Source organism: Plecotus auritus, assembly GCF_963455305.1.
Source record: "Plecotus auritus genome assembly, chromosome: 3".
In the NCBI taxonomy this organism is placed as follows: domain Eukaryota; kingdom Metazoa; phylum Chordata; class Mammalia; order Chiroptera; family Vespertilionidae; genus Plecotus; species Plecotus auritus.
In genome coordinates this window covers 133,620,940-133,631,014 of record NC_137772.1, presented here as the reverse complement: position 1 = coordinate 133,631,014, position 10,075 = coordinate 133,620,940, and the positions used below count along the sequence as shown (strand labels likewise).

The 10,075-nt window shown below is 45.7% G+C and overlaps 1 protein-coding gene across 1 annotated transcript; it reads left to right on the top strand.

The window, feature by feature from the left end:
* Positions 1–256: 256 nt before the first annotated feature.
* Positions 257–9,760, top strand: FGF23 (fibroblast growth factor 23; the record flags this gene model as incomplete). The annotated part of the gene is made up of 3 exons (XM_080659369.1): positions 257–458; positions 5,801–5,904; positions 7,365–9,760. The coding sequence occupies 3 exons, from the start codon at positions 257–259 to the stop codon at positions 7,806–7,808; spliced, it is 750 nt and encodes a 249-aa protein (XP_080515495.1). The 3' UTR covers positions 7,809–9,760.
* Between the last annotated feature and the right edge of the window lie 315 nt (positions 9,761–10,075).

Below are 10,075 nucleotides of genomic sequence, written 5' to 3'. Positions count from 1 at the left end.
TGAGCCTCAGAGTTCTCTGCACTCTCTTCAAATGAGCTGATTACAACATAGAGGATGTGGACAGTGGAGGTTTTCCTGGTTGATGTCACACTGCTACCCTTTAAAAGCCCAAGGGGGAAAGGAGGGAATCCAGCCTGGGATCCTCACGCCAGATACCCACCAGGGGGGAAGAGGAGAAAAAGGCCAGAGAGGCTGCCCCGAGTCAGGGAGGCAGTGTCAGGTTTCCAACTCCGCACCAGCCATTCAGAGAGCAGCGATGCCAGGGGCCCGCCTTGGGTTGCTGGTCTGCGTCCTGGCCCTGCACTGCATGGTCAGAGCCTATCCCAACGCCTCCCCACTGCTCAGCTCCAGCTGGGGTGGCCTGACCCACCTATACACGGCCTCAGCCAGGAACAGCTACCACCTACAGATCCACAAGGACGGCCATGTGGACGGCACACCCCATCAGACCATCTACAGTGAGTAGATGCTTCATTCAGGCTGGGAGGAAGGGGAGCTCCTTTGCCCATCCCCTGACAGGGACATGGGGAGACCCTGGGCTAGACCAGAGGACTAATCCAGCCTCTGTGTGTGTGTTTTTAAACCTTGGGAGAAGATTCTGCCACCGTCCTAGTTAATGCTTACTGGTTTCTACCAACATGAATAACTTCTATCTTAACTAAAATCCTTCTTCCCACATTAGCAGCCACTTTCCCTTTGTCCTGTCCAAAGAGTCAAAGATGTACATAAAGAAAGGAGGTTCAGAGGGCAAAGCCAGATAGGTAAATAGTCACTGAGTTTTAGCTTATGAGCTTTGGGCTGGGTTAGCAATGGAGGTTGTGAAGGAGATGCCTTGTGTTCAACTCCGACTTGAAATAGCTGAACTCAGGGGCTCTTTCCAACTTTGAGCTTCTTGTATTCTGGTCTTTTAAAATTTTTCAGGAAAAATGTATAAAAGACAGACTATCCAGGTATGTTGTGTTGATGGGCCTGACCATGTGCACAAACCATTTATGACTCATCTATCTATCCATGCATGCATCCATCCAACAGGTCACCGGGCGCTTCAGAGCTACCCAGTTCAGTACAAATCAGTAGTGAATGAGCTAGTTGGGAGCTCTTTGGCAACATGAGACAACTAGAATGTTTTAAAGATTACATTTGTGGAATGTTGGATCACAGTCCACAATAGTCAGTCAATTATATATGATTCGTATGAGGGTCCTTTGGTGTGCATCTATATAAGAAATAATGAGGCAGGAAGACGAATGGATATTGAAAAAGACAAGGTCTTCTATTTACTAAAATATGTAAAAATTACTCTAAGAATACAGAAAAATGCATACTGATTAAATATAGAACAAATTAAAGGAATGAAAGAGTAATCACAGTCTCCTGTTTAATTACAGAAAACTAACGATTTGCTGTATATTGTACTAAATTATTTAGTAATTTTCCTATGGCCTCGCTGTGTGCAAGACAGTAATTCTGCTAAGAATCAAAGGTTCTTAAACCTGGTAGCAAGGTATATGCACATGCAAAACCAATAGTTCAAATCTCTTCAAGTGCTCAATTGATGGTGACAAGAGATTAGAGGAGGGAGAAAAGGTCTCTCCAAATAACAAAAAGGTTCCAGAACTCAACGGGATAAGGTAGGATTCAGGAATCAACATCTTGGAAGCCAAGTTTGAGTCTAATGGCAAAAATCTGAAATAAATCTGTATGTACTTGATACATCCAAAGTGCTGCTCATTGTATCCAATGGGTGTTTAGCAGAGCCTACGACGTGTCTGACATCATGCAAAGCTCTGTGACTGCAAAGGAAGACCGCCCTTCAAGCACTTCATCTTGTCTCCCAGCTTATTATCAGACTTCTCAGAAATACAATTTTTGCAGCTCCCATGGAGGGTCACCCTTACTTCCACTGCAAAGTTTAACGTGCACGAGTGGCTTCTGGTACATTATTTTGATTTTCATAGGTGGAAAGGGCTTCATACAATTAGAGAATGCTTATAAAACTTGTCTAAAATCAAAGACATGTCCCCTCAAAGATATGTCCTCCTGAACAGGACAAAGTAGACTGGTGTGAGCCGGCTGTGGTGGGCTGAGTGCTCCATTGTATGGGGCTCAGCCTACTGAGCAGGCAAGCCAAAAGGTAGAACTTTCCCTCAAATATCCACTGGTGTCAGGCCCAGAGAAAGCACTGAGTATTAGTTGGAATGAATTAAAATGACTGAGAAGACGTAAAATAAAATAAACTGATTTCAGATTTTTTTATTTTACAGAAAAGTGATTTTGTTTTGTCAAATATAGATGCTAGCTAAGTAGGGTGCTCCTGGGGAAGGGAACTCAGGTCGAGGTGGTGGGTGAGAGACACTTTTCCTAGTTTGAATAATCTATTGTACTATTCAAATCAGGTATCATGTGCATTACCAAAAAAAATGCATACATTAAGATAAATGTTACCAAAAAGAATAGAGGAAACACCGGCGTATGTAGATAGGTAGGACAACTAATTAACAGAGGATTTGTAATTACCTCCTCAATGAGTGTAAAGCAACATGTTTACACTGATGGGAAGGAGTGGGTGGGTTTTCCACTCTTAAGTAATTATAGATTTCCAGTGAAATCTGTTTCATTGGATTGCTGTGCTTTATTAAATTCTTGATCAATAGCTGAGTGGCCACCCATCTTTGGTTGTTGGTCACTGTGAACTTATCTAACTACAAGATTCTATAACCACCCTTCGGACTCAGCACTGATGGCATGGAGCCTCTCCAATGTCTGTGTCTCCTGTCTGCTATGAACAAGGCTCCCCTCCCACTCCCATTATCCCCCACTTTGTGGAAACAGCAGAGAAAAGATGCTTACTACCCCTGGTTAATGTCATTTCCTACATCCAAGTATTTTTATTTCCTCCATCTTCCTCATTGGCATTTTCTTTATTTGAAGGTGAATTATCCTCAGGCTCCTTAATCCTTCAAAATCTTATCTTTCTTCTGGGGAGCTGGATGTACTTTACACAGATCATCTTACTTGTCACTTACTGGCTATGAGACTAGAACAGAGAAGATAATTTTCTACTTTAACAGCAGAGGGTGAGGCAAAGAGGTAATATAACAATTACCAGCATTTAGAAAGTGCGTTTACAATGGATAAAAATATTATTGCATTGCATCCTTTAGACAGTCAAATGAGGTAAGTGATTCTACTACTTATGAGAAAAACAAAGGTTAAGAAAATTAAATAACTCACTCAAGGCCACATAGGTAGTAGATGTCCTAGAGGATACCATGAGCCCAAACCTGTGCTTCCAGGGCCACACACACCACCCATTGTGACTAAAAGAAATGTCCATTCACTCTGCCTGTCTCCAACAGGTTGTGACTCAAGCAACCAGTGATTTAGTCTTTCCTTCTGCTGAATTCTGCCCTCGCATCTGTGGAGACTGTGAAAACATACCTTCTGAAATGGCAAAGGGAACAAAGTCTTTCTCTTATATTTTCTGGTTTTCCCATTGGCTTATGTTTGTTTGATTCAAGTCTGAGCATCCTACATAGCCAGCTGCTCACTGTTCCTCTGCGGGCTGATTTCTACTGGGACTGGCCCCGGAGACCAGGAGCAGGTATCCCATGCACACTGCACACAGTGACCCTGAGCACAGGATGTCATAACGGCAGGTCAGCAATACTGTTTAATGCCTTTCATTTGCTCAACACTTTCGAGTCATTTTTACAGCCATCATCCCATTTGATTCTAATTGTAACCCTATAAAGTGGGCAGGACAGCTGTTATTATTCCCTTTTCACAACTGAGGAAACTGAGGCAAGAGCAATGACTGCCCAAAGCTACAAAGTCAGTAAGAAGTGTAATTGGGACTGGAATCCAGTTCCTGGTTCAGTGCTCCTTTCCTGACCACTTGCAGGGACGGCGAGCTGGGCTCCTTGCGGCCAGCAACGCGTGGGGCCTGGACTTTGTCTTCTGATGATTTCTGTTGGAGACAAGCTACAAGGTGATAGGAAGAGGATGTTAGGGCCACTGACCTTAGTTTGAATCCTGCCTTAGTTTCCACAACACTTAAGTTGGGATGCTGCTACTGCCAATATTAATATTAGCAATACAACCGTTGTTTTGAGAATTTAAAATACATCAAGTTCTTAGTGCACAATCACTCAAAAAGTTACTCAGTGTAAAGAAAATTCATCAGGACAGAACTATTCCTTTCAAATTTCTTAAGTTTCTCTCAGGGCTTACCACAAAATTAGCCACCTATTCGAGACACATAGGCAGACCTAATTATGGAGCAATGCAAATATCCTCCGCACCTCCCATACCCCACCTCACTTCTAGAAGCTTCCCTCAAGGCTAACCCTCAGCCAAACTTGGAATCAAATTAACTTTCCTCTTTGGCCTCCTCCTTTCTCTTCATTCTAGACTTGCTCCCACATCATTTCCTCTGTCCCACATCATTCTGACTTCAGTCCAGATCAGGGTCTGTTCTCAGCTCGTGTCTAAGAATTGACTGCTGCTCTCCTCAGAGGTCTTGTATTGATCATATATGGGTCTGGAAAGGAGACGGGCTGAAAGTCAACCCGTGAAGTGCTACCACTTACTGGGAACACACCATTTCTAAAAGAGGGATTTGAACCACTACCTGGGCTCCTCCACAGGGGCTGAGGCCAAATGAGATGCAGGGGGAAATTCTGTGGGAGGCAATGGAAGTGGCCTTAAAGACTTAAGGAAATTATTTTCAATAGAAAATGTCAGGTAATTAAACAGCATGTGGGGCATAAGTCTTGCTGAATTGTATGTACCCTTGCCACAAAACAGAAAGCTTTAGACTTTCTTTAACTAGGCATTGCTACTTGTTAAAATTGCAAGTTTCCATGGGACTGGGTGAGGGGGTTACACTAAAACTGTTATCAATTATTTAAGGTGTAGGTAGTGTGAATGGATTTCGGGCCCTTGCTGGAGACTAGTTTTTGAGAGGGGCATTGAAAGACCATGAGAGATAGCACCTTGAGGGGACATCACCAAGTGAGAAAAAGACAAAGAACAGCAATAAAGACCCAAGAAAAAATTCTATCCCTCATTTCCTATTCAACATGGAAACATAAACCATCTGGTTCTAAGTAGCTCCCTCTAGGGGACACACTAGGTATGTAAACTTAAAGCAAGGGGAATGAAATACATGCTGCAATAGAGGTGTAGGCATTGTGCTGAGAGCTAAGAAGAAAGAACAATTAATGATGAGGGAGATTAGCCTGGCCTTGAAGGATGAGTGACTTCAATAAGCAGAGAAGAGAGGGGAAGATCAATTCTAATACAGTGCTTGACATATGATGGGTGTTGACTGAGGTACCAGTGACATTTCCACAGCTACTCAGGTTCTATATGTGCAAGCTGGATCCTTGAAAGACATCTTGGTATAGATTTTAAAATCACAAAGGCAGAAGCTTTGGGGGAATGTGACTACCACCACAAACATGAGGCGGTATTAGCCAGGCAAGGAGAAGATAAAGACAGTCCAGGCAGGGAGAGAAACATGTGTAGGTGAAAGAATGTCGGGAGTTCAGAATGCTCCATGCAGCAAGGGGGTGGGGAGCAAGGTAATTGGGGGAGAGGGGATAAGAGTGGGGGTGTGTAGGAATCAGAAGAAATGAGGCTGAACAAGTAAGTACAAGGGGAGAGTGTGTGAAATCATCATGACCATTAAAATTAATCAAGGGAAGATTCATGAAGATAGGTTTTCCAGAAGTGCTCGAAGGTGGGAACTGGATGTATGTACAGCGAGGTTTGACCTGAATGCTTTTCTCCACAGGTGCCCTGATGATCAGATCCGAGGAGGCTGGCTTTGTGGTGATAACAGGTGTGATGAGTAGGAGACACCTCTGCATGGATTTTAGAGGCAACATTTTTGGATCCGTGAGTTTCTATTGTGCTGATTACCATTTGCAGATAATTATCTTTTCTTTTTTTGACAGAACATAGATGTTTATAGCTTGAAGATTCCATTAGCAGAATATCTTGATGACTCATTTTCACTGAGTACTTTTTTCAGTCTAAGTAGTAAATGCTCAGGTTTATACACCTGGGGTTTGAACCCAGGCTGCCTGGCTCTGGGGCCCAAACTCTTAGCCTGTAGTCTAGCCTGTTAGTTTTCATCTGTGTGTCTAACACAGCACCTTGTGTGTAGCCAAGGGTCCTTCAGCCATGTAAATTCATGTCATAAAGTGCATTAGGAAGGGTGAGAAGCCACAAGTGTCTTCTTGGTTCTGTTACTAGACCTCCTTGACCTTGGTCAAGCCCCCTCATTCCTCTAAACTTCAGTTTCCTTGAATGGAAAAAGGAAAGTGGGATGGACCATGTGCCCTGTGGGGCTCCCCCTAGTTAAAGATCTCTAATTAATTTTCTCTGCCCCTACTGTGCTGGCTGGTCCTTTAGACTGATAAGCAAAGGATTTCCCAAACTACAGGTTGCAGGCCCAGTCCAAAGGATTTTGAGGTGGTACAATAATGGGAGTGCTTGTCTCAGGAGCCTCTTATCCACCAGAAAGACCCACCAGAAATTTCATGGGAGCAATGACTTTCTGTTTTGCTTACTGCTGTGTCCCAACATCTATAATGGTATCTGACCCAGAGCAGAGAAATATCTGTTGAAGAAATATAGAAAATTAAATGAATAAATAAGTAATAAATAGCTGTTGACCACAAATAGCTGTTGACTGCATATATATAGTTCTCGTCTGTAAAACATTACTTCATGGAGTTTGAGGATTAAACTAAATAATATGCAGAGGTCCTAGCAGACACTCAATAAAACCCTGTACTAGTTAGTGGCAGACTGAGGGCTCAGACCTAGGTCATCTGTTGCTAAAGTTCACGTCCCTAACTCCCAAATCACATTTTCTCTGATGTGAGTACCCTCACTTATGTTTGACCCTTCCAACTTTATCCCATCTCCTTTCTCCTTCAAACTCCATTCCACCCCCTTTCTCCTTTAAACTCCATTGTACCATCCAAAAGAGGGTTCAAAAAGGTAGAGAGCTGGAAGGACAAGGCTGCATTTAAGTTAGCCCTCGCTCCAGAACCAGGCACAGGCGCCCTGCGGCTCCGTCTGCCCTCGCCCACCTCCAGGCAGGGGCTGTGAGCCCTATGGCTGCCCCTCCCTGGGGGGTGGAAGGGGTGCTTTAAAGCACCAGTGAAAACCACGTTTCCCCAGCCGGGTGAAATGCACCTCCCAACAGAGTAGTCGGGAGGGATTGGGCTCCTCCCAGCACCTGCTGCCTCCAGACCCCAGGCGGGTCCGCGGGAGCGCGGGGCTGGGGCTGGGGGTGGGGCTGGGGCTGGGGCTGGGCCGCCCTCACGGTCGCCTCCGCCTTGCAGCATCACTTCAGCCCCGAGAGCTGCAGGTTCAGCCAGCAGACGCTGGAGAACGGCTACGACGTGTACCACTCGCCGCAGCACCGCTTCCTTGTCAGCCTGGGCCGGGCCAAGAGGGCCTTCCTGCCGGGCACCAACCCGCCGCCCTACTCGCAGTTCCTGTCGCGGAGGAACGAGATCCCGCTCTTCCACTTCAACACGCCCGCGCCGCGCAGGCACACGCGCAGCGCCGAGGACGACAACTCGGAGGCCGACCCGCTGATCGTGCTGAAGCCCAGGCCGCGCCTGACGCCCGCGCCCGCCTCCTGCTCCCAGGAGCTGCTCAGCGCCGAGGACAACAGCGTGTCGGCCAGCGACCCGCTCGGGGTGCTGCGGGGCAACAGGGTGAACGCGCGCGCGCGGGGGCTGGGCGTGGAGCGGTGCCGCCCCTTCCCCAGGTTTACCTAGGACCCGCAAAGGAATGCTTCTTGTACCTTTCAGAAAAGCACGCCGTCTTTAAAGGGACAGCTCCCTGTACCCGCCAAGGAAGGGGAGGTGGGGTGATGATGTGTGCCATTAGCCGCTTCTCTCCGTTTCCTTCCCTAGGAAAGCCCCTGAGAGCCTGCCTTCCAGGCCTGGGAAAAGGGGTTTCACTGCCTTCCTCGACCCACCTAAACCACCTTCCTGAATTCAGCCCCATCGGTAAATTCGAAATGTCCGCTTCACTGCGGAGAGAAAGGATTTTTCCCTTCCATATAGATGCCTCTCTTTTTAATCAGTTTAGCACCAAAACCAAAGCTACGGTTTAGTGAGCTCAGGGCTCTGCAGGTGAAGAGAAGAGGCAATGCCAGCAGTCTTCTCCTCTGCCCCTTGCATTTGTTACCTTCGAATTTGTAACCTTCGGCTATTACTGCCCTGTTGGCATTCGAATTTGTAACCTTGACCCAGGGCAGTAACAGCCGAACTGGGCAAACGGATGGGAATCCTAATCTCAAGCCTTTGTTCTTCCTTGAGCATCTCTGGAGAACAGCTGTCAAAAAGATGGGTGGAAGCCGGTCAGAACCTAACCAGAATGCTCAGAGAACGGAGGCAGAAATCAAGCTAGAAAATTCCAGCTGCCCCGGGCCGGGCGCCCCTGGCCATGCTCTCTAAGCAGCCAGAGCCAGAGGGCCGAGAAGCACCCTGCTCCGCTCCCCGGTGGCCATGGCACAGCCTCGCCTCCGGCCGGGTCTTTGGCTCTAGTGAACTGGGCCTGAGGAAGAGTCTTGGTACCGGCTCTGGAAAATCTAGCCTGCTAGGATTTGTTTTTCAAAATGGAAATAAATCCAAACTCTCCTAAGAGGCATTTCATCAAGCCTCTACTTCCAGGTCGAGGGGCAATCCATTCTGGATGGATTATAAAAATGCCACAGGGGAGGGGGCCTGAGAGAATGGGGCTGGGCTGGGCTAGGTACTCTGTATTCTGGTAAATTCTGCCCTCTGAGTGAAGTGGCATCAAGGACTTGGGGGAAGCGAAGTCCAATAGCCAGGGCACCTCAGTGAAGGAGTTAGGAAAAGACCACACTGCCAGCTCTTCATACGATCTCTACCACCGCACAGCAGTGGCTGGGGGCTGGTTAAAACACTCCCAGGCTGACAAGTCTGAGTCTTAATCCACTTGGGGAATGGGGGGTGAGGGGGAGGGCATTAAATGAAGACAGCTTTCAGGCCAAGGAGCCCCAATACTACCGTGAGGAAAACCAAACCTCACAGCTGAGGAGCACCAGACAGTGGGGCAGCTGCTCAGTCCTCACTCTAGCCTTACCCTTCCACGTAGGGTCTTCCTACTGTGGGGCCCCATTTTCCTACCTCTACTTAAATGGATCCCCCCAAGAGCAGAATATTAACAAGCAGACTTAAACAACAGCTTCTTCCCAGCCACTCTTTTCCCCCACTGCTATCATGTACCCAACATTAAAATCACCTGTTCTTTTTACTTATGAGAGAAACATTGGACAACTGTTTTTGCCTAATGGTTTTAAGCTGAACTTGAAGAACTAGTTCCTTTTTGAAGCACCAAAACTATAATACTATGTAGCAGTGCATGGCAAATATTCTCTTTATATAGTTTTCATTTTCTGCTGGAGATATTATACTGTATAAAAACTATCGGAAGCTCCCCAATACTGATGGAAAATTCCCAAAGGACTTTAGTAGAAAACTGGTTATAATCTCACAAACTCAATACCATCTATTAGGGGGTTTTCTCTTTGGCAGTGCCAAGGTAGCCCCCACAATTTCCTGTCTTGAAGCATGTGGCAATATTTATTTATTTATTTGGAAGACTTTGCCTATTGTTCTATATTTATAGATATTTATAAGTATGTAATCCCACCATTTTCCTTTCTTCTGTTTAAAAGAAAAATAAAATTCATCTCAGCTTCTAGTAGCTTTTTCCTCACTGTGTTACTACATAAAGGCATGTCACAATATGATAATAAAAGGGATTATGGGAGGGGAGCCTTGGGGGAATCCAGAGAAGACAAAGTTGTAAAAGAATACCAGAATTAAAAAAAAAATTATTGAATTTATTGGGGTTACATTGGTTATAAATTTATGTAGATTTCAGATGCACACTTCTACAATACATCATCTGTATATTGTATTGAGTGCAGGGAATACCGGAACTCTTACTACTAAAAAATAAAGTCTATTAAAAATATATAGAAGGAGTCAAGATGGCAGTGTAGATAAAC